This window comes from Phyllobates terribilis, unplaced genomic scaffold, assembly GCF_046119375.1.
Source record: "Phyllobates terribilis strain yellow unplaced genomic scaffold, ASM4611937v1 Scaffold_7__3_contigs__length_470593459, whole genome shotgun sequence".
NCBI classification, from domain to species: Eukaryota; Metazoa; Chordata; class Amphibia; order Anura; family Dendrobatidae; genus Phyllobates; species Phyllobates terribilis.
The window spans coordinates 153,201,862-153,226,201 of NW_027362767.1; the positions used below are offsets into that span (position 1 = coordinate 153,201,862).

At 45.9% G+C, this 24,340-nt stretch overlaps 1 protein-coding gene across 2 annotated transcripts in view; it reads right to left on the bottom strand.

Moving 5' to 3' along the window:
• Positions 1 to 7,191: 7,191 nt before the first annotated feature.
• Positions 7,192 to 24,340, bottom strand: part of LOC141154046 (uncharacterized) — an 80,251-nt gene continuing 63,102 nt past the window's right edge. Inside the window, exons 1-5 of one of the 2 annotated variants that reach the window (XM_073639449.1) lie at positions 18,244 to 18,391; positions 14,059 to 14,391; positions 12,677 to 12,925; positions 12,319 to 12,380; positions 7,192 to 10,196 (exon numbers count right to left, since the gene is read on the bottom strand). In XM_073639449.1, the coding sequence (XP_073495550.1) occupies positions 10,119 to 10,196; positions 12,319 to 12,380; positions 12,677 to 12,925; positions 14,059 to 14,391; positions 18,244 to 18,352 (831 nt within the window). In that variant the 5' untranslated portion in view covers positions 18,353 to 18,391 and the 3' untranslated portion in view covers positions 7,192 to 10,118. Of the gene's footprint in view, positions 10,197 to 12,318; positions 12,381 to 12,676; positions 12,926 to 14,058; positions 14,392 to 18,243; positions 18,392 to 24,340 lie in introns of those variants that run through there. The other variant, XM_073639450.1, reaches the window with a different exon arrangement.

Here is a 24,340-nt window from a genome sequence, read left to right on the forward strand (position 1 = left end):
CAATCATCGCCAAAAATCTACCGGTAGGTCACCGTTCTTTGGTGCATACGGTTTCCATCTACAGTTTGGTAGTTTTAGTGGGGGAGGGGGCTTCGGGAGTTCCTGAGGAGGAACGTTTTGCTTTGTTACTCTCATCGGTGTGGTGAGGGGGGGACAGAGTAATTTGAAGATCATGAGAGACAGGTACAGGTATGGCTGACTGGAAATGCTCGCCAGGTCCGGACCTGAGTGTGAATGACTGTGTGGTTGTCTACCAGGAATATCAAGTTGAAGGTTCCTTCCTGGAAGCTGAGACCTAGATTTATTGGTCCCTATAAAATAACCGCCATCATTAACTCAGCTGCTTTTCATCTTGAGCTACCTCAGGCTCTTATGATCCACAATGTGTTTCATAGGTCTCTGCTCAAGAAATATGTAGAACCTCTTGAGTCCCCTCCCCTGCCGTTGCCCCCAATCATGGTTGATAGTAATTTGGAGTTTCAAATTTCGAGGATTGTGGATTCTCGTCTCCAGTGTCGTTTCCTACAGTACTTAGTGCACTGGAGGGGTTACGGTCCAGAGGAAAGGATATGGGTTTCAGCATCAGAGGTGAATGCCCCTAGGCTGGTTCATTCGTTCCACATCTCTCATCCTGAGAAACCTGGTCCTGAGTGTCCGGAGGCCACTCGTAGAAGGGGGAGTACTGTCACGGGTGTATCAAGTGTGACAGACAGTCCCTTTGGATCCGGCTGTAGAAGGTCACTGCGCTTGGCATTGCAGACGCCTTCTTGATCCTCTCATCTCTGTAGTGTAGTGATATCCTTCTTCCTTTAGGACCCAGCAGTGACCTTCACATTCTGCTGCTAATTGACACACCCTTGCTTGGTAGTTAAAAACTCTCAGTGTTTTCAGAGAGTCGCCGGTGATAGTTCCATGTTTCTCTGTCCATGCCTGGAGTATTAGTAGTCGGCTAGTTTCTTCTTGGACTTCCCTTGGAGGACAGTTGGCGTTATCTCTTTGGTGTCTTCTCAAGCTAAATGTATCCCCTTTGTTTGCCTTGTTGTCTTTAGTTAAAGTGGGGCCTGACTAGTGTTCACCCCGCCCCCTCCCTACCTAGGGCCTAGCTCTAGGGACATTCAGGGATTAGGTTTCCTGCTAGGCAATAGTTGTGGAACCTAAATAGGGACAATAGGGTAGTCAGGGTGATATTAGCTCTGCCTAGGGGTCTCCACTCCCCCTTTCCCTAGTTGTTGGGCTCCCTTCCCCCACTTCCCGTCGTTGTACACTTGTTCCTTCCCTCACCTTGATTGACACGGACATTCCATTGTCGCAAGTCCTCCCAAAAACCATCAGACCAAAAGACAAACTTTTTACAATTTGAGGAATCAATGTCCTAATGAATCCCCCGGATCAATTTAGACCCAACTTCAAGGACCCTCCAACCGCCGTTGGCCACCATGAATCTAAAAGTTGCCCCTATGTATCCTCTTTCCCAAACATTTTACAAAATAAGGGAGGGTGGCCGGGACTGCAAACTGCCCTGGGAGGGGGATACTGAAAAACCCTGCTCACTTCTATTACATTTATAACCCCCAACTAGTAGCCCCCACCCCCCACTTAGAAGTAACTCCACCTTCCCTCCAAGCCATCGTCATGCCGGCCTCCGCCCATGCCAAGGCTGATGATCCAGCCTTTCCTTTCCCCCCTCCCCTCTCCTTCCCCCGCCCCTCTCTTGCTCCCCCTCCTCCCCTTTTGCCCCCTCCTCCCCCTCCTCCTACCCCTCTCCCTCCCCCCTCTCCAGTTCCCTCTCGCCCTCCTCCTCCCCCCTCTCCCTCCTCCCTCTCGCCCTACCCCTCCTCTTCAGTTCCTTCTCTCCCCTCCCTCTCCTCTTCCGTTCCCTCTCTCTCTCTCCTTTCCCTCCCTCTCCCTCTCATCCCCCCCTCTCTTCTCTCCAGTTCCCTGTCTCTCCCTCTCTTCCCCTCCTCCTCCCTCTCTTCCCCTCCCTCTCCCTCTCTTCCGAGATGACGGGCCCCCAGGGCAGTGGGGTATTCGGTGTCCGGGCCTATGGATGCTGGGGGGGAATATGTCACAGTGGCTGGCCCGGTCCGTGGCCCAGGGCGGTCAACAAAAAGGGGATAGTTTATATGGGATTTGTAGTTTGATCGTGACGCCACCTGTGGTTTCTGGTAATTTGTACCAGTGCTGCTGCAGACCTCTGAGGCAGTTGATAGGGCAGCTAGGATGGAACAGCTCCCCACAGGTGGAGCGGGCCTCAGGGCAGTGTAGAGTTTGATGGTGGGTGGTGCTGGGGCTTGTGGTGCAGTCGGGATGGCGCAGCTGAAATAACTGATGGAGGCAGTGGAGTGCAGTCATCCGAGTTTTACTCACAGTTCTTGTTCAAGGTTCTCAGGTACACTGTACGGGTGTCCGCCTCCGCGTCGCACTGCGTCTACCAGACCAGTCGTTCAGCACTTCCCCAGATACATCAGGAGTGCCTGACGGAACCCCGCGTTCTTTATGTTCCTTACTAGACCGACTTCTCACGCTAGGTCTTCTCCCTCCTGCCCTGCGCTTCCCCACACTCAGTCCCGATTGGGTGCTCTGAAGTCGCTCTGGGCAACCTGGAGTTCCCGGACCTACTTGACCCTCACGGTGACTAGGATGAGACTGTGGCGACTGCACCATGGAGGTGCAGAAGCCTCCAGTTTTTCCAGCCGAGACCTGGAGTAACACCTCTGGTCCAGGGGCCGGTCCCCTTCTTGCGGCCTGATCCCTCTGACACCTGGCAGATTCGGGGCGTACGGGTGCCGTCCTGCACTCACTGTACTCCCTGGGATCCCTTCTATAGAACGGAGCCTTCCTCCTCTGCTCCCCTCCTGGGCCTCTATCACTAGGCCCCACTTGTGGAGCAGAGCTCCTGACGAGACTCTGCTCCCCTCCTTACTGCTCACTCACTTACTACTCACTGACCGACCAACTAACTCACTCTAAGATGGCTTCCTATATATATATTCTCTAAGTGCTCCCCTGTACTGCGTCCTCCACCCACACCTACTACTGGTTCCCCCTCACTTTTGCTTCCCCCCACTCCAGCCAGGGACAGGGCTCAGCAGGAAACACAGTGCATCTTGCCCTTCCAGGAGGCCTGGAGTAGTGTAGTGTTGAATGTGGGTGTTGGGGTTTCGGGCAGCACTCCCTCCTTACCTGAGAGAAGGAGACACCACACCTCTGGGTGAGGTGCAGTACCTCTGTGGCGACTGAACCCTCAGGGGCGCCACACCTCCTCCTCCCTCTCTTCCCTCCTCCTCCCTCTCTTCCCCTCCTCCTCCCTCTCTTCCCCTCCTCCTCCCTCTCATCCCCCCCTCTCCTCCTCCCTCTCTTCCCCTCCTCCTCCCTCTCTTCCCCTCCCTCTCTTCCCCCCTCCTCCTCCCTCTCTTCCCCTCCCTCTCTTCCCCTCCTCCTCCCTCTCTTCCCCTCCCTCTCTTCCCCTCCTCCTCCCTCTCTTCTCCTCCCTCTCCCTCTCTTCCCCTCCTCCCTCTCTTCCCCTCCTCCCTCTCTTCCCCTCCTCCCTCTCTTCCCCTCCCTCTCCCTCCTTCCCCTCCTCCTCCCTCTAATCCCCTCCCTCTCTTCCCCTCCTCCTCCCTCTCTTCCCCTCCCTCTCTTTCCTTCCTCCCCCCTCCTCCCTCTCTTTCCCTCTCCCTCTCTTCCCCTTCTCCTCCCTCTCCCTCTCTTCCCCTCCTCCTCCCTCTCTTCCCCTCCTCCTCCCTCTCTTTCCCTCCTCTTCCCTCTCTTTCCCTCCTCCTCCCTCTCTCTCTTTCCCTCCTCCTCCCTCTCTCTCTTTCCCCCCTCCTCCTCCTCCCTCTTCCCCCCCTCCCTCTCTTTCCCTCCCCCTCTTTCCCTCCTCCTCCCTCTCTTTCCCTCCTCCTCCCTCTCTTTCTCTCCTCCTCCCTCTTTCCCTCCTCCCTCTCTCTCTTTCCCTCCTCCTCCCTCTCTTCCCCTCCTCCTCCCTCTCTTCCCCTCTCTCTCTTCCCCCCTCCTCCCTCTCTTTCCCTCTCCTCCCTCTCTTTCCCTCCTCCCTCTTTCCCTCCTCCTCCCTCTCCCTCCCTCTCTCTCTCCTCCTCCTCCCTCTCTTTCCCTCCTCCTCCCTCTCTCCCTCCTCCTCCCTCTCTCTCCCTCCTCCTCCCTCTCTCTCTTTCCCACCTCCTCCCTCCCTCTCTTTACCTCCCCCTCTCTCTCTTTACCTCCCCCTCCTTCTCTTTACCTCCTCCTCCCTCTCCTTACCTCCTCCTCCCTCTCTTCCCCTCCTCCTCCCTCTTCCCCTCCCTCTCCCTCTCTTCCCCTCCCTCTCTTCTCCTCCCTCTCTTCCCCTCCCTCTCTTCCCCTCCTTCTCTTCCCCTCCCTCTCTTCCCCTCCTCCTCCCTCTCATCCCCTCCCTCTCCTCCTCCCTCTCTTCCCTCCTCTTCCCTCTCTTCCCCTCCCTCTCTTCCCCCCTCCTCCTCCCTCTCTTCCCCTCCCTCTCTTCCCCTCCTCCTCCCTCTCTTCCCCTCCCTCTCTTCCCCTCCTCCTCCCTCTCTTCTCCTCCCTCTCCCTCTCTTCCCTTCCTCCCTCTCTTCCCCTCCTCCCTCTCTTCCCCTCCTCCCTCTCTTCCCCTCCCTCTCCCTCCTTCCCCTCCTCCTCCCTCTAATCCCCTCCCTCTCCCTCTCTTCCCCTCCTCCTCCCTCTCTTCCCCTCCCTCTCTTTCCTTCCTCCCCCCTCCTCCCTCTCTTTCCCTCTCCCTCTCTTCCCCTTCTCCTCCCTCTCTTCCCCTCCTCCTCCCTCTCTTCCCCTCCTCCTCCCTCTCTTTCCCTCCTCCTCCCTCTCTTTCCCTCCTCCTCCCTCTCTTTCCCTCCTCCTCCCTCTCTTTCCCTCCTCCTCCCTCTCTCTTTCCCTCCTCCTCCCTCTCTCTCTTTCCCCCCTCCTCCTCCTCCCTCTTCCCCCCCCCTCCCTCTCTTTCCCTCCCCCTCTTTCCCTCCTCCTCCCTCTCTTTCCCTCCTCCTCCCTCTCTTTCTCTCCTCCTCCCTCTTTCCCTCCTCCCTCTCTCTCTTTCCCTCCTCCTCCCTCTCTTCCCCTCCTCCTCCCTCTCTTCCCCTCTCTCTCTTCCCCCCTCCTCCCTCTCTTTCCCTCTCCTCCCTCTCTTTCCCTCCTCCCTCTTTCCCTCCTCCTCCCTCTCCCTCCCTCTCTCTCTCCCTCCTCCTCCCTCTCTTTCCCTCCTCCTCCCTCTCTCCCTCCTCCTCCCTCTCTCTCCCTCCTCCTCCCTCTCTCTCTTTCCCACCTCCTCCCTCCCTCTCTTTACCTCCCCCTCTCTCTCTTTACCTTCCCCTCCTTCTCTTTACCTCCTCCTCCCTCTCCTTACCTCCTCCTCCCTCTCTTCCCCTCCTCCTCCCTCTTCCCCTCCCTCTCTTCCCCTCCCTCTCTTCTCCTCCCTCTCTTCCCCTCCCTCTCTTCCCCTCCCTCTCTTCCCCTCCCTCTCTTCTCTCCAGTTCCCTGTCTCCCCTCTTCCTCCCCAGTTCCCTATCTCCCTCTCTCTCCCCTCTTCCTCCCCCTCCTCTGCAGTTCCCTGTCTTCCCCTCCCTCTCCCCTCCTCCTCCCCTTCCCCTCCTCCCTCTTTCTCCCCCTCCCTCTCTTCTCTCCAGTTCCCTATCTCCCTCTCTTCCCCTCCCTCTCCCTCTCTTCCCCTCCCTCTCTTCCCCTCCCTCTCTCTTCTCTCCAGTTCCCTGTCTCCATCTCCCTCCCTCTCCCCTCTTCCTCCCCCTCCTCTCCAGTTCCCTATCTCCCTCTCTTCCCCTCCCTCTCTTCCTCTCCCTCTCTTCCCCTCTTCCTCTCCAGTTCCCTATCTCCCTCTCTTCCCCTCCCTCTCCTCCCCTCCCTCTCTTCCCCTTTTCCTCCCCCTCCTCTCCAGTTCCCTCTCTTCCCCTCCCTCTCCACTCTTCCTCTCCCTCTCTTCCTCTCCAGTTCCCTATCTCCCTCTCTCCCTCTCTTCCCCTCCCTCTCTTCCCCTCTTCCTCCCCCTCTTCTCCAGTTCCCTCTCTTCCCCTCCCTCTCCACTCTTCCTCTCCCTCTCTTCCTCTCCAGTTCCCTATCTCCCTCTCTTCCTCTCTTCCCCTCCCTCTCCTCCCCTCCCTCTCTTCCCCTCTTCCTCCCCCTCCTCTCCAGTTCCCTCTCTTCCCCTCCCTCTCCACTCTTCCTCCCCCTCCTCTCTAGTTTCCTAGTAGCAATAACCAAAAAATGTAGAAATAAATATAGATAATATAATACTTTGTAATCCCTCCCTTTTTCCATTTGTTCTAGGATTGTTCCTACATGACAAGCTGTCACCTGTGCAGCTGATCGCTGGGAGCCCGAGAGTGAGAACAACCCGTGATCGCTAGAACGGGGGTCCTGCCTCACTGCCAATGACTGCGGCCCCAGTATCACACAGGATTGGCTTAGATGCACAGCTGAGCAGACAGTATCACAATTATAGTATTAGATACACCTATTCAATAGCTATTACACATAGTGGGCTTAGATACAACTGCATAGGTAGAATAAGATACACCATATTATAAAGTATCACATATGAGAGGCTTAGATACACCAACTCAGTAGACAGTATCACTCAATAGGCTTGGACACACTGGTTCCGTATACAGTAACGTGATAGGCTTAGATACACCAGTTCAGTAGACAGTATCACACAGAATTAGATACACAAATATAGTCATGGAAGAAACAGTGGTGTAACATGTAATAGTATATACTGTATACCGAGCTCATCATACTGCATGTATATACTGCTGATCTGCCGCCATCTAGTGGCTGATTCTTACCATGACCATTAACATGGGATATCGATGGAAAAATAATTTTCTGACAAATCCACACAACGTTTATTGTTCTGTTGAATCAAAGCTGAAAAGCAAACATGACCTTGACAGGAACTTCTTCATGTCTGACCCTAAATGCACTACCCCACTTAAGGAACGCACAGTTAAAGGGATACTTCCATTTTGGACATTGTTGACATATTCAAAGGACTTGCCAAAAACATCCGAAAATCATACAAATCCCCCTTTAATAATACAGACAGGTCAGGGTGTCAATTTAAAGCAGATTAGCTTAATAGTTACAGTCTCTCAATGAGGGAACACGCTTGATAGTTACACACAGAACAGCGGCACAAACTTTTTATTATTTTTCTTTATTACTAATCCAACCAAAAAAAAATCAACAAATGTAATATTTCCACCATAAAATATAATCCCATCCATACTCCACGCATATCAGTACAAAACCTTTCAACACTCATTCATCTTCTCTCAATAGTCAGCCTTACAATGTATATATTATATTTTTACCATCCTCTCCTACATTTAAAAACATCCCTGAGAATCGCAATAGCAGCTACAAAATCTTGTACCTTTGAACACCGCCACCACATAGGTGAGATCTCTGTGTCCACCGTGAAGCGTCTTGGACACACATCAGGTCCAGTACTGAGATTTTCTAAGACAAGTTGCCTCTTCTGTAGATTCTTTCAACTTATTCCAAATTTTACTAGGATTTTCACCATTAGAATCAAGGCAAGTTCAATAACCTGATGGTTACACACCGGGACTAAGGCACAAAATTTGATAGTTACACTTTAGGGTTAAGGCATAAAGCTTGGTGGTTACACTTCAGAGCAGAGGCACAGAGCTTTGTAGTTACACTTCAGAGCAGAGGCACAGAGGTTTGTGGTTACACTTCAGCGCAGAGGCACAGAGCTTTGTAGTTACACTTCAGAGCAGAGGCACAGAGGTTTATGGTTACACTTCAGCCCAGAGGCACAGAGCTTTGTAGTTACACTTCAGAGCAGAGGCACAGAGGTTTGTGGTTACACTTCAGAGCAGAGGCACATAGCTTTATGGTTAAATTTCATAGCTGAGGCACAGAAGTTTGTGGTTACACTTCAGAGCTGAGGCACAGAGCTTGGCAGTTACACTTCAGGGCTAAAGCACAGAGCTTGGCAGTTACACTTCAGGGCTAAGGCACAGAGCTTGGCGGTTACACTTCAGGGCTAAGGCACAGAGCTTGGTGGTTACACTTCAGGGCTAAGGCACAGAGCTTGGCGGATACACTTCAGGGCTAAGGCACAGAGCTTGGCGGTTACACTTCAGGGCTAAGGCACAGAGCTTGGCGGATACACTTCAGGGCTAAGGCACAGAGCTTGGTGGTTACACTTCAGGTCTAAGTCATAGAACTTGGTGGGTACACTTCAGGACTAAGGCACAGAGCTTTTTGGTTTTAGTTTAGGGTTGAGGCAAAAACCCTGGTTACATTTCAGGGCTGAAACAAACAACTTGATGGTTACACATCTGGGCTTAGGCAAAGAGACTGGTGGTTACAATTCATAACGGAGACAAAAATTGGTCATTGCACTTCATTCAGGACTGAAACGCAGAGCTCAGTGGTTACACGTCAGGACTAAGGCACAGAACTTGCTGGTTACACTTCAGGACTAGGGCACAGAACTTCGTGTACTCACAATGGGAAAATATACCTTGCATTACAAGACAGCACTGCTAATCACGGAGCCAAGATGACTACCTGCACCTGTGTAAGCGATGGACCAGGGTGGGCTCCCCAGGATACAACAAAGCCGTGGACAAGGAAAGCAATAAACACTACACTTGTCAAAATGAACTTTTAAACTCAGACTGATTACGCTTCCACCAACCAACAAAATGTAACAGGTTAATTCACACACACCTGGTCAGAACTGACCGGGACCACGGTGCAGCTTCACTCAGTAGGCCCGGAAATGTTGACTACATTACTATTTACCTAGTTGAGCACCCGCCCAGTGCGGCTACCGAGCATTTACCTGGAAAACTGGAGCAATCAAATGGATGCCCGGGATGGCCTATTGGTGATGCAGCACAGCCGCTTATAGACTTAACAGAATGACTCTAAACCTACTAGATACAACCCAGTTATTGAATTATACACTGTTGCGTTCACTTTAAGGACCGCATGAGTGCAATGGGCCGCTCCTCGGAACACCTCAGTATACTGTATACTTCTGTAGCTCCCCTTTAATGTTGTAGTCTCTGTAAGTCACTAGTGGTTCAGCAAGCTGAGTCTGATCGGCAATGATGCATTTAAGTGCCAGTATCTGCCTGTCTGAGTTTGGCGCCAAACTAACTGTGTGCGTGCACGCTCCCACCATAATCCTCGTGGTGGGCCTGAGCTCAGGATTTAATGACCCGTGTCTGGTCGCTGTGTTGTTGCAGAGATAAGCTCATCTGGATGATGGCTGTTTGACCAATGGATGCCGAGTCTCTAACCGATGCGTGGTACCACAGCTGACTTGTTGATAGGCCCTCCGGGTGCGTCATGGATCTCGGATCCTGGGGATTTCGGCTCCGCTACTTCCTGTGGACGTCATCTCTCCAAACTTCTTCTCTGACAATGAAACTGGAAAACGGTATCCTCTGCTACCCGCTGTGGTTTTTGTCCCCTTGGAATCCGGATGGCGTTCAACGGAGATGTCACACGTCCTCCTCTTTCCAGCCAAGATGGCCACAGAACCAACCCCTTCCTGTCAGGCACTTCCTCCCAATTGCTTACACTGCCCCTCTGGCCTGGGGCTTCATCTGCTTCTGTCCAAATTTCAGTTCAAACCAGCAGAACAGAGTCCATTTAAGATAACATAAGTCTTTGCCAACAGAATAACTGTTTCTCTTTCTCCTCGCAGAACTGGGTAACTGTCTCTGAATAAATATCCTGCACAAACCAGTTTAAGCCATGGAAAGTCATGGAGGAGTTACAGAGGAAACAGCGGCCTCCTGTGGCTGGTGATTAGTACTGCAGACAAGAATATTCTCAATGTCCATGTACATTACTAATAAAATAGCACAGCAGCTGCAAATTACATGCAAATGGTTAATGGTAGGTGACAGTCAGCGGCATATTCCCCATCACCTCACACCTGACTAACTTACATAACTTAGCAGTTTACTGCACTCAGATAAACACAGCTCTCATTAAATAGCACGTCCCATGGTAAAACTCATCAAAAAAAAATGGTCGACGTAGAAATTGGTTCTTCTCCAGCAAAAAGACCCAGTCTGACTTAATTAGCAAACACTATTATGTCTTTCTTCCTCTTCCTTCCTTTGATCTTTTGCTCTCTTTCTTTTTTTATTGATGATCACCTGCAATAATGAAAAAAAATACTTATATAAAATTATATAAAAGCTAAAATAAAGAACGTTAAAAGGACCTCTCGGCTTTCCTAACATGTCCATTTCGATAAATACTTGTGTTTCCTATAACACAACACTTCTGGAGCATCATTTTTTAGGTGTGGGGAATTGCTGTACACCTCAATGGATAAGACCAAGCAAATCGTTTTCGAGTTCATCCACTGGGAAAACTTTTTACCAGAGGGATTTTTTTTAATTGTAAAACTGCACGACTTGTTTAAATGGCCACATTACTTGCCCCCCTGGACTATGTAGACCAAGAGGGGGTTCAGGAGGAGAGTGGTAGGGCACCTGGGGGATGTACGGCATGGCCATGATACCTCATTAGCAAAGCACATGAGCAGAAGGCACCACGGTGAGATTGGAGACATCTCTCTCTGTTTAATGGAGGTGGTCAAATCCAATGCCAGTGAATGGATATTTAGAACAGACTCACTAGCCCCGAAGGGACTGAATGAGCAAATGTCCTCTGCCTGTTTTGTGTGAATACGACCCTATGATGGACTGGTACCCATGGACGAGTCTCTGTCCATTTTTACTTTGGGGTCCTGTGAATGGGGTTCACATATTACCTACTGTGGTTTATCATAATACAGTGGTGTGAAAATGTGTTTGCCCCCTTCCTGATTTCTGATTCTTTTGCATGTTTGTCACACTTAAATGTTTCAGATCACAAAACAAATTTAAATATTAGACAAAGATAACACAAGTAACCACAAAATGCAGTTTTTAAATCTAAACCTACAGAGCCCTGTGTGAAAAGAAATCCAAACCTACAGAGTCCTTTGTGAAAAAAAATCCAAACCTACAGAGCCCTGTGTGAAAAGAAATCCAAACCTTTAGGGCCCGGTGTAAAAAGAAATCCAATCCTACAGGGCCCTGTGTGAATAAGTGATTGCCCCCTAAACCTAATAACTGGTCGGGCCGCCCTTAGCAGCAACAACTGCAATCAATCGCTTGCAATAACTGGCAATGAGTCTTTTACATCGCTCTGGAGGAATTGTTGCAGAATTGTTGTAATTCAGCCACATTGGGGGATTTCCGAGCATGAACCGCCTTTTTAAGGTCCTCCGGAGGAACTTCGCGCATGCGCAATCCTCATACTAGAGGTGCGGACGCCATCTTTATTCATCAAAAACGTTACCTTTTGCCATCTTGCGATGTTCTATGCACAATGAGGATTCAGTAAGCAGCGTTTTGGAGCCATTATCATTATGGGATGCTCCCCACTAATATCTTGGTGCAACAGTGTTTTAATGGGGCACCTACGATACCTAGGACCTTGCAAAACATCATTCCCTATGGGGGATGATTGCAGAGGTCAAAGGCACTAAACAGAGGTCAAGCCCTAGTTAGGACAAGCTGTCAGAATTACAGTTGTCCTTCTACAGTTTGACCACTAGTGGCTGCTATTGTTCACCTTAATAATTGTGCTGCAATCCCACTCCTTACCATTTGAGACTGCTGTTGTGTTCTGCAATTGCCATTTACTAAGATGGCAGATTCTGAATCTATGGGATCCATCTTGTTTCCTGTTTCGGCCTACTTAAAGCCACATAGTTCTCTCACTTATTGCTTGAGTATTGTGTCTAGCTGTTAGCCTAGTTTCCAGTCTCCAAGCTCCTGAACATTCTTACCTTGATTGTTCTCACCTATCTACAGATTGTTTCCTACAACTCCTTTTGCTAACTACAAGAACTACTACTACCCCTTGTTGTTCCTGCTCCTTCGGCCACTGGTTTCCAGCAGTACTACACCAGCATCGTAACACAAGCACTCTACCATCAACATAAGGCGGTCATTTAAGTCACTGTGGGCAGCTCCATAATAAGTGCAGCACTCCACAGCGCTCCAATTAAGCTCCTCCCATGGCATTTTACGTGGGATTAAAAAAAAATGTAAAAAAAAATAATAATAGTAAAAAAAATACAAAATCAAAAAGTTTAAATCCCAACTTTCCTTTTCCCATTTATTACAAGTTATTACCTATCTGTCTCAGAGTGCTCGGCCCGCCACCAATCGCTAGATCAGTGGTGCCCAGGTAAAACAATACAATGTGATACAAACTTACCAGAACAATAACAATTAGTACAGGGATGATGGCGGCCACGATTATCCATCGACTAAAGCGATCTGTCCAGAGAAAAAAAAATAAAGTTTAATCATAGACTCTGATATCAATTCTGAAAATTATGTGATCTTCTTAAAGGCGCCAATGCAGACAATGCTTTTAACTTCCTCCCGGAAACATAGAAATTCATGGACAACTGGGTGTTACCATTCCTCAGGGGTGTGGCCTTGTATCAGTGCTGATAGGGTTAGACTGTGAATGGACATCGCCCTTTGCTCCGCCCCCGCGGTAATCGCACCGGGCAGCTTTGCCTGCAGTTCTCTTTTAATGCTGATTTCCGGTCTAATCATCCACTTACCTTCCTCTGGCACGCTGTACTCATGGCTGTCTTCACTGGCAGCATTACACACGACCACCCTGTATACTCCAGTGGCCGTGCCCGGGATGGTCAGAGTCTTGTCATGGTTGGACAGTAGATAACCCTCGGGTAGTTCTCCTCCAATCTTGCTCCAGGTGACTGATGCCGGCTCGTCTCCAGTAAAGAAAACTGTCAGGGATGAGTTCTCGCCCGTACTGGTCATGGAGATGTTGCTGATGATGATTGGGGCTGGTCAGAAGATAATGGGAGAGGATAAAATTCTCATATAATAAGTGTTAGGACTCATGTTATTTTCTGAGCTGCCTCTAGTGGTCACTGTTTGCAACCAGAATATTTTCACTCCAGAGCTGAACTCTCTCAGCATTCCCTGCTGGCTCAGTGTCTGCACCGAGCTGGCGTAAACTCTATGGGAAGAGACTTCAGTAGACCAGTCAGGACATGATGTCAGTGCTGATATTCAAGGTTATCATGTGCCCGCCTGCTCTCCCATCTGCTTCTGAGTCTCTGCTCTCTCCACGACTTGCAGTCACATATAGGACAGAGTATAATGGTTTTATCTATAGGTGATAGATGGCGCATACTCTGTCCCTCAATATTCCTGCAGTACCTTCCTGGAAAGCACTCATGCCCCTATACCTGTGCTGACCTCTTTTTTTGATGCCACATTGTGAGGCCTTTACATAAACCCAACTCCCTGCTTCCTCTCGGGACAGGACACCAATGACCCCATAAGACTGGCTGCCATGTTGTCCAAAGATGTCTGGGCCGTAAACTCTGCAGTCATTATGGTAGTCAGGTCTGATGTCTAAGTTAGTGAACTGTTCTGGCATATATTTAATCGGGTCTGGGGTCTGAATAAATTTAGGGGGCTGGCCTGGGGTCTGAATGTATTAATTTTGCTATAGAAACTGTAAATATTAGCAGAAACAATGAGCCAAAGATGTCACAGAATGAAAAATATGCAGTCAGCCCCCATATAGGGTCTGATATGGGGTTCGTTTGGAGTTCGGACTAGTCTGGGGTATGAAACTTATTAAGGTACCGGTTTGGGGTCTGACTATTTGTGTTTCTATAAATACTGCACAAGTCAGGGACCAAAGACGTCTTAGCAGCAAACTCTACAGCTGTTAGGAGCAGTCATAATAGCGGTCTGGGTCAGATGGAGAAGAAAAAGACAGAGGTGGGTGATTAGAGAAGATGCCACATGAGATCGCTGGATTTATAGAAGAGGTGTAACTTCTCCTGATCTGTCTGGAATAATGAATCTTTGTATTATTAGAAAGGTAAAATTTGATGAATCAACATCATTAATATTTATTTTGATAACAAAGAATCTCTGAGGTGAGAGACTAAAGACTTACCCAGCACATCACAGTCCACAGTATGGTGCAATCTTTTACTTTGGTCTTTGTCTGTGAAATATATGAAGTATGTCCCGGCATCATCTTCTCTTACGTCACTGATATTGACACATCCACAGGTTGCATCTAAGGTGGTCCTTTCCTTGTATCCACCATAAATATCAAGAAACCGGTCTCGACAATAATAGGTAAAAACCATTGATTTATGATGATCCACGTTGTAATCCCCCTCTGACCCACAAGGCAAATCACAGAACGATAGGAGTCCTGAGATGGTGACGTGAGTACCGGTCATGGTGGATGGGCGCGGACAAACAGGACTGCCGTGAAAAGCTGAAAAAAAATATATGATTAATAACTGCATAAAACGCATCAGAACTACTCTGCTCTCATGTCTCTGCCCTGATCATATAACTCATTGTAAAGCATTGGAGACATATCTGAGCGCCCTCTGGTGGCTGATCACCGATATTGTTCAAGTCAAGAGGAAGAAAAGAGAACAGGGATAGGTGAGCATTAACAGAAGCTGATGGGTGTGAAGACGAGTGTAAGGATCTGATTGACTTTCACAAAAATCAAAGTAGATTAGGAATGTCCGAAATGGGCAGTTTAATAGGTTGTTCCCGGTATTAGAATTGCAGCTATGATAGAAAGATGTCCCAGCACTTACAGCATAACTGCTATGATAGAAAGACCACTTACAGCATCGCAGCTAGGAAAGAAAGGAGACAGACTACTTACAGTATCACAGCTAGGAGAGAAAGGAGACAGACCACTTACAGTATCATAGCTTGCCATATATAGGGCAGTGACCTAAACACCAAAACAACACCTTTGGGATGAACTAGAATGGAGAATGTAAATCAAGCCCTCTCCAACAACAGTGTGTGAGCTTACAAATGGTCTCATATACATAGGACATAGCTGATTATTTTGGTTACAGTTTCAGATTTGGTACTCCCCAGAAACTGTCACTTGATTATAGCTTTGTTTTATTTAGTCAGTCTAAACACCCGCATAAGAGGCACATCAACAACCATTACAGCGTTATCGTCATTTTCTCCTCGAGTCTGTGAATTTCTAGTGTCTTTGTTAGATATCGTATTAACTTGAAATTACTTCCCGTTTCAGAATGATTTCTTTGTCCAAATATTTGGGACCGCTATGGGGTCAAATGTAGCCCCATTTATGCTAACATCTTTATGGGTACACTCAAGGAGGACCAGTGTATGTATCCCACCACTACAGACATGACCTGGAGTGGTGTGAATACTGTGGCAAGACGACTCACTTGGCTTTCAGAAGTAGACTCAGGGACGTTTTCGTCTGCTGGTTTATTTAAAATGGCATAAAGTACTGCAGGTTCAGCAAAATAAACTCAGCCTTGCTGGCATAACGGCGAAACAAAAGATAAACAATAGTACAGTCCATATGTGTGCGGGATTCACCCGCTTAAGTTGCAGTACACTTCAGCTCCTCCTGAGCTGAAGTTTCACAGTCTGGAGACTTGCCTCTCCAAACTCACAACAGAGAAAAAAAAAACAGTGACGGAGCATTTAACTTGCCCAGCCACACCCTAAGGTGGAGAAATGGTGAATGACTTCCCACCCTTCTCAATGTCATTCACAAAAAAACACTCCCTTTAAAATGGTGGTTTAACCCCCAACAAGTAAGGGCTGGAGGAAATTTGTAGGTTTAGCTCACTGAAGCTAGTAGCCGCAGTGAAACATATCTCCAGTGACTGTCATATATTCCCCCCTCTGCCCAAAGCCGGGAGTTTGGGCACCTTCAGACACCAGACAGGGAATTCTAGAGAGGGCATCAGCGTTACCGTGAAACTTCCCGGGTTTATGCTCCACGTGAAAATTAAAATCTTGGCGACCTAAAAAACACCTAATCACCTGGGCATTCTTAACCATCTTTTCCCTTAACCATTTCAAAGGGGCATGGTCTGACACCAGTTTAAACTTCCGGCCTAGTAGGTAATATCTTAGCGCATCTACGGCCCAATTTATGGCTAAGCATTCTTTCTCTGCTATAGCGTAGTTTATCTCGCAGGAAGAGAGCTTCCAGCTCAGATACAGGATGAGATGCTCTTCACCATTTATCTCTTGGGACAGCACGACTCCTAGGCCAACCTCTGAAGCGTCTGTCTGGACCACAAATTCCTTATTGAAGTCTGGTGCAACCAGGACCGGCTGCTTACACAGTGCTGTCTCTGTTTCAACTGTCCATTTCGCCATCAAAGAATTGGTGCCTTCGAGAAGATCCGTAAGTGGCACGGCCATCATGGCAAAATAAACTGCTGATAATATCCCACAATCCCAAGAAAAGCTCTCACCTGCTTCTTGGAGAGCGGTTGATTGATTGATTATTGATTTTCGGCTTGATTTTGCCTCTCCTGACCACATAGCCTAAGTACTTGGCCTCTTCCTTCCCAATGGCACTTGTTTTTTATTTATAGTAAACCCCACCTTCCTCAGAGCATCCAGAATCACCTGTACCTTTGGTAGATGACTAGCTCAGTCTGGGCTAAAGACCACAATGTCATCAATGTAGGCTGCGGGATATTTCTTATGTGGGGCTAGGATCAGATCCATGACCCTCTGGAAGGTGGATGGGTCCCCCTGCAGTCCAAAAGGCATTAGAGTGTATTGGAAACATCCATCAGGTGTAGAGAAAGTCGTCTTCTCCTTGGCCCTTTGGGACATGGGGATCTGCCAGTAGCTGTTCGTCAGGTCAAGGGTGTGTCACGCAAGGTGTGGGAAAGGCTAAGTGCAACACAAACAGAAGAGGGAAAAGGAGCCCAGACTCTAGGGAAAGGGGGAGTGGAGACCTCCTAGGCTGATCTAGCGTCACCCTGTCTCCACTAACGTCTCTGTATTGGCTCTTCACCAATTGCCGCACGTGAACCTCACCCTGTCTTTCCCTGGCGTTTGGCTCAGGCTAGGGAAGGGAGTAGATGAGCACTAGTCGATCTCCACTACTATAGACAACAAGGAAGAACAAACAGGGGGAAATGGCTTAGCTTTAGATGAATCCAGACAAATGCACTCATGACCGCACGCTTCAGAGAGGTAGAAGTACTGCTCTTACTAAAACCTTCACAACGAATATCGCTGGCACCTCCCTCTGAAACACAGCAAGTATTTATATACCCAGGCCAGAGAGTTAATTAGCCAGAGGGAGGTAGCCGCTGGGTCCTAGAGACAGCCTCTCAGAAGATTATAATGGTAAAAGTGAAATGTTTCCAACACTTAAAAATCCAACAAGACAACAGTATACATGAGAATGTGACTATGCCAACATGGGTACACTAACTGTTTTCAATTGCTTTATTGAGGTTGAGCACTTGGAAAAAATCTATGCATTTCTGAATAATTGACCACATGGCCCCCTTACGATGTGGACTAAGTGTAGGAAGTTACATTGGATCCATACTCTGGATACACTTTATACATCATATGTAATTATGCTATCTACTCACTGTAATATATATTGTGTCACACGTTGCTGTATTTAATGTTTTTCAATTATACAACACTTCCAGGAGGAACTGAAACCTTGGTATTGGTGATGGGTTAACAAAGCGCTCCCTTCACTCCTGAACCTTGGAGTTCTTGCCTTTCATTTCTATATACAGAAGACATAGTGGGGGTCCTGAGAATTGCACCCACCACTGCCGCCTGCTGACGATACTACATATTCAGCCAAGTTTGTGTATATTGTTAGATACGTACATACTCAATCTATATCATCTCTCTGTGTATCTCTCTTCTATGTGTTGTAACAGTTTAGCAGATTAGCTCACAAGATCGCCATCTCCGTGGACAGACAGGCACTTCAGGCACTCTAAGAAAATAGTCCACTAAGTAAACTATGCATGGAAATACTAACTCCTGTGCTTAGTGCACAGCATCCCAAATAAAACAGTTGCTGTACTCACAGCAGTTTTCCCAGGAGCACAGAGACCAGAAACGTGTCAGCGCTCTGCTCTTATAAAGCATACCTGAGCAGGTGATCAGCCACCATCATAGAGAGGGAGATACACAGATCTCTGCTACCGAACTCCATGGCGGGGATATATACACCGTATAATACAGGAACCCTGGAGGTTGTTACACACTGTCAAGCACTTTCCCCTGTCACAGTATATAAATGGTGATATATTCCTGTACTCCTTACCTGGGCTCAGCAGAGCGAGGAGCAGGGAGACCTGTGCAGCGGAGAACATGGTCACTGCTACACAATGTGCAGAGAAGAGCAGCAGAGCAGTGCGGTGCGGGGAATACATAGTGTATAACTGCTTGTACTCCACATTCACTGCCGATTACTCACCAGGAAGGAAGTCCATGTATGGACAGTAAGTGATGTCAGACAGACAGGCAGAAGGGTCATTACTGCCATATAGACTGTACTTAACCCCTTTACCCCTGAAGGTGGTTTGCACGTTAATGACCAGGCCAATTTTTACAATTCTGACCACTGTCACTTTATGAGATAATTACTCTGGAACGCTTCAACGGATCCCCCTGATTCTGAGAATGTTTTTTCATGACATATTGTACTTCATGATTGTGGTAAAATTTCTTCAATATCACTTGCGTTTATTTGTGAAAAAAACAGAAATTTGGTGAAAATTTTGAAAATTTTGCAATTTTTATGCCCTTAAATCAGAGCGATATGTCACAGAAAAGAGTTAATAAATAACATTTCCCACATGTCTACTTTACATCAGCACAATTTTGGAACCAAAATTTTTTTTTGTTAAGGAGCTATAGGGGTTAAAAGTTAACGAGCGATTTCTCATTTTTCCAACAAAATTTACAAAACCATTTTTCTAGGGACCACATCACATTTGAAGTCACTTTGAGGGGTGAAAAAGTGGAAAAAACCCACTTTTTTATTTTTACGGATTAATTTGTGAAGCACCTGGGGGTTCCAAGTGCTCACTATGCATCTAGATAGGTGCCTTGTGGGGTCTAGTTTCCAAAATAGGGTTACTTGTGGGGGAGCTCCAATGTTTAGGCACATCAGGGGCTCTCCAAACGCGACATGGTGTCCGCTAACAAATTGGAACCATGTCGCGTTTGGAGAGCCCCTGTGTGTCTAAACATTGTAACTCCCCCACAAGTGACCCCATTTTGGAAACTAGACCCCTCAAGGATTTTATCAAGGGGTATAGTGAACATTTTGAGTCTAGAGGTACGACACAAAATTTGATAACATTAGGTCATCATATTGAATAAGTTGTCATTAGTCTTGAGCGCAAGTGCTCGCTACTTGAGTTTGCATCGGGTACTCATGTATGCACCATGTATCGCTTGTGCTCGAGTGACATGCTCGAGTCCCTGCCCCGCATGTTTCACGGTTATTAGACACCCAAAAAAAAACATGCGGGGATCGCTCGTGCATGGCAGGCAATCCCCGCAAAGTTTTTTTGGCCGCGAAGCATATGGGGCGGAGACTCGAGCATGTCACTCAAATACCCACGATACTCAATGCATACCAGAGCACCCGATGCAAACTCAAGTAGCGAGCACTTGCGCTCAACACTAGTCGCCATATCGTCATCTTTTTTTCTTACTTTTTAAAAAAATCCCAACCCCATCACAACCCTAACCCAACCCTAACCCTAGCACAACCCTAACCCTAGCACAACCCTAACCCGAGAGTTTATTTTTTACGCCGTTCCTCGTGCGGTATAAGTGATTACACGACTTTATTTTTGGGTCGATACGATTACAGCGATACCAGAATCATATCGGGTTTTTATGATTGACAGCTGTCACACACTAAAAGACGCATTTTTGTAAAATCTAGTTTTTGCATCGCCATATTTTGAGAGCTATAATTTTTCCATATTTTGGCAGACAGTCATGTGAAGGCTTGTTTTTTGCAGGAAGAGTTGACGTTTTTATTGGTGCCATTTTCAGGCACGTCACATTTTTTGATCGCTTTCTATTCCGATTTTTGGGAGGCAGAATAAACAAAAACCAGCAATTCAGGAATTTTTTTTTTTTTTTTTTTTATTCTGCTCCGCGTGTGGTAAAATTGATAAGGCAGCTTTATTCTTCGGGTCAGTACGTTTACAGCGGTACCACATTTATATAGTTTTTCTATGTTTTGGCGCTTTTACACAATAAAGCTATTTTATAGAAAAAAATTATTTTTTTGCATCGCTTTATTCTGAGAGCTATAACTTTTTTATTTTTCGGCTGATGGAGCTGTATGGCAGCTTGTTTTTTGCAGGACAAGATGATGTTTTCAGCGGTACCATTTTTATTTATATTCGTCTTTTTGATCGCGTGTTATTCAATTTTTTGCTTGGCGGTATGGTGATAAAGCATCGTTTTTTGTTTCGTTTTTTTTTTTTTTTTTTTACCGTGTTCACTGAAGGGGTTAACTAGTGGGACAGTTTTATAGGTCAGGTCGTTCCGGACGCGGCGATACCAAATATGTGTACTTTTATTGTTTGTTTGCTTTTTTTTTCATAATAATATTTATTGATGGGTACATTATATTTTTATTTTTGGTGGATTATTATTATTATTTTTTTTTTAATATTTTTACAATTTTTTTTTTTTTTTCACTTTCTGGGAGTTTTTACACTTTTTTACTTTGTCCCACTCTGGGACTTTTACTTTTTTTTATTCTGATCACCTGCATAGCATAGGGATGGAGCACAATCCCTGTGCTATGCAGGCAGTCAGCGCTGGACAGTGAGAACATTGTTTGGTCGTGCACTGCGCATGACCAAACAATGTTCCTGCTGCCTGGTGACCCGGATGTTGTCATGACGACATCGGGTCGTCATGGCAACACCCGGGCAGCCGCGGCAGACAGCGCTGGAGGTCGGAAAAGCAGGTGAGTATACCGATCACCTCCCCTTGCCACCGCAATGCTGCGATCGACTTCGATCGCAGCATCGCGGAGGTTAATGTGCTGGGAGCGGTGCGGGACCGCGCCCTGCACATAGTACCGGGTGTCAGCTGTGACAATCAGCTGACACCCAGCGGCGATCGCGCCCGCACAGCCTGTGTGCGCGCGCGATCGCGATGACGTACTAATACGAGTCTGGCTCTTAAAGCCCAGGGCACAGACGCGTATTAGTACGTCATGGGCTGTAAAGGGGTTAAATACCGCATTACTGCCATATAGACTGTACTTATATACCGCATTACTGCCATATAGAATATACTTATAGACTGCATTACTGCCATATAGACTATACTTATATACCGCATTACTGCCATATAGACTGTACTTATATACTGCATTACTGCCATATAGACTGTACTTATATACTGCATTACTGCAATATAGACTGTACTTATATACCGCATTACTGCCATATAGACTATACTTATATACCTCATTACTGCCATATAGACTATACCTATATATCGCATAACTGCCATATAGACTATACTTATATACCGCATTACTGCCATATAGACTGTACTTATATGCTGCATTACTGCCATACAGACTATACTTATATACCGCATTACTGCCATATAGACTATACTTATCTACCGCATTACTGCCATATAGACTATACTTATATACCGCATAACTGCCGTATAGACTATACTTATCTACCGCATTACTGCCATATAGACTATACTTATATACTGCATTACTGCCATATAGACTGTACTTATATACTGCATTACTGCCATATAGACTGTACTTATATACCGCATTACTGCCATATAGACTGTACTTATATACTGCATTACTGCCATATAGACTGTACTTATATACCGCATTACTGCCATATAGACTATACTTATATACTGCATTACTGCCATATAGACTGTACTTATATACTGCATTACTGCTATATAGACTGTACTTATATACCGCATTACTGCCGTATAGACTGTACTTATATACTGCATTACTGCCATATAGACTGTACTTATATACTGCATTACTGCCATATAGACTATAATTATATACCACATTACTGCCATATAGACTGTACTTATATACCGCATTACTGCCGTACAGACTGTACTTATATACTGCATTACTGCCATATAGACTGTACTTATATACCTCATTACTGCCATATAGACTATACCTATATATCGCATAACTGCCATATAGACTATACTTATATACCGCATTACTGCCATATAGACTGTACTTATATGCTGCATTACTGCCATACAGACTATACTTATATACCGCATTACTGCCATATAGACTATACTTATCTACCGCATTACTGCCATATAGACTATACTTATATACCGCATTACTGCCATATAGACTATACTTATATACCGCATTACTGCCGTATAGACTATACTTATCTACCGCATTACTGCCATATAGACTATACTTATATACTGCATTACTGCCATATAGACTGTACTTATATACTGCATTACTGCCATATAGACTGTACTTATATACCGCATTACTGCCATATAGACTGTACTTATATACTGCATTACTGCCATATAGACTGTACTTATATACCGCATTACTGCCATATAGACTATACTTATATACTGCATTACTGCCATATAGACTGTACTTATATACTGCATTACTGCTATATAGACTGTACTTATATACCGCATTACTGCCGTATAGACTGTACTTATATACTGCATTACTGCCGTACAGACTGTACTTATATACTGCATTACTGCCATATAGACTGTACTTATATACCTCATTACTGCCATATAGACTATACCTATATATCGCATAACTGCCATATAGACTATACTTATATACCGCATTACTGCCATATAGACTGTACTTATATGCTGCATTACTGCCATACAGACTATACTTATATACCGCATTACTGCCATATAGACTATACTTATCTACCGCATTACTGCCATATAGACTATACTTATATACCGCATAACTGCCGTATAGACTATACTTATCTACCGCATTACTGCCATATAGACTATACTTATATACTGCATTACTGCCATATAGACTGTACTTATATACTGCATTACTGCCATATAGACTGTACTTATATACCGCATTACTGCCATATAGACTGTACTTATATACTGCATTACTGCCATATAGACTGTACTTATATACCGCATTACTGCCATATAGACTATACTTATATACTGCATTACTGCCATATAGACTGTACTTATATACTGCATTACTGCTATATAGACTGTACTTATATACCGCATTACTGCCGTATAGACTGTACTTATATACCGCATTACTGCCATATAGACTATAATTATATACCGCATTACTGCCATATAGACTGTACTTATATACTGCATTACTGCCATATAGACTATAATTATATACCGCATTACTGCCATATAGACTGTACTTATATACTGCATTACTGCTATATAGACTGTACTTATATACCGCATTACTGCCGTACAGACTGTACTTATATACTGCATTACTGCCATATAGACTGTACTTATATACTGCATTACTGCCATATAGACTATACTTATATACCGCATTACTGCCATATAGACTGTACTTATATACCGCATTACTGTCATATAGACAGTACTTATATACCGCATTACTGCCATATAGACTGTACTTATATACCACATTACTGCCATATAGACTGTACTTATATACTGCATTACTGCCATATAGACTGTACTTATATACTGCATTACTGCTATATAGACAATACTTATATACCGCATTACTGTCATATAGACTATACTTATATACCGCATTACTGCCATATAGACTGTACTTATATACCGCATTACTGCTATATAGACTATACTTATATACTGCATTACTGCCATATAGACTATACTTATATACCGCATTACTGCCATATAGACTGTACTTATATGCTGCATTACTGCCATACAGACTATACTTATATACCGCATTACTGCCATATAGACTATACTTATCTACCGCATTACTGCCATATAGACTATACTTATATACCGCATAACTGCCGTATAGACTATACTTATCTACCGCATTACTGCCATATAGACTATACTTATATACTGCATTACTGCCATATAGACTGTACTTATATACTGCATTACTGCCATATAGACTGTACTTATATACCGCATTACTGCCATATAGACTGTACTTATATACTGCATTACTGCCATATAGACTGTACTTATATACCGCATTACTGCCATATAGACTATACTTATATACTGCATTACTGCCATATAGACTGTACTTATATACTGCATTACTGCTATATAGACTGTACTTATATACCGCATTACTGCCGTATAGACTGTACTTATATACTGCA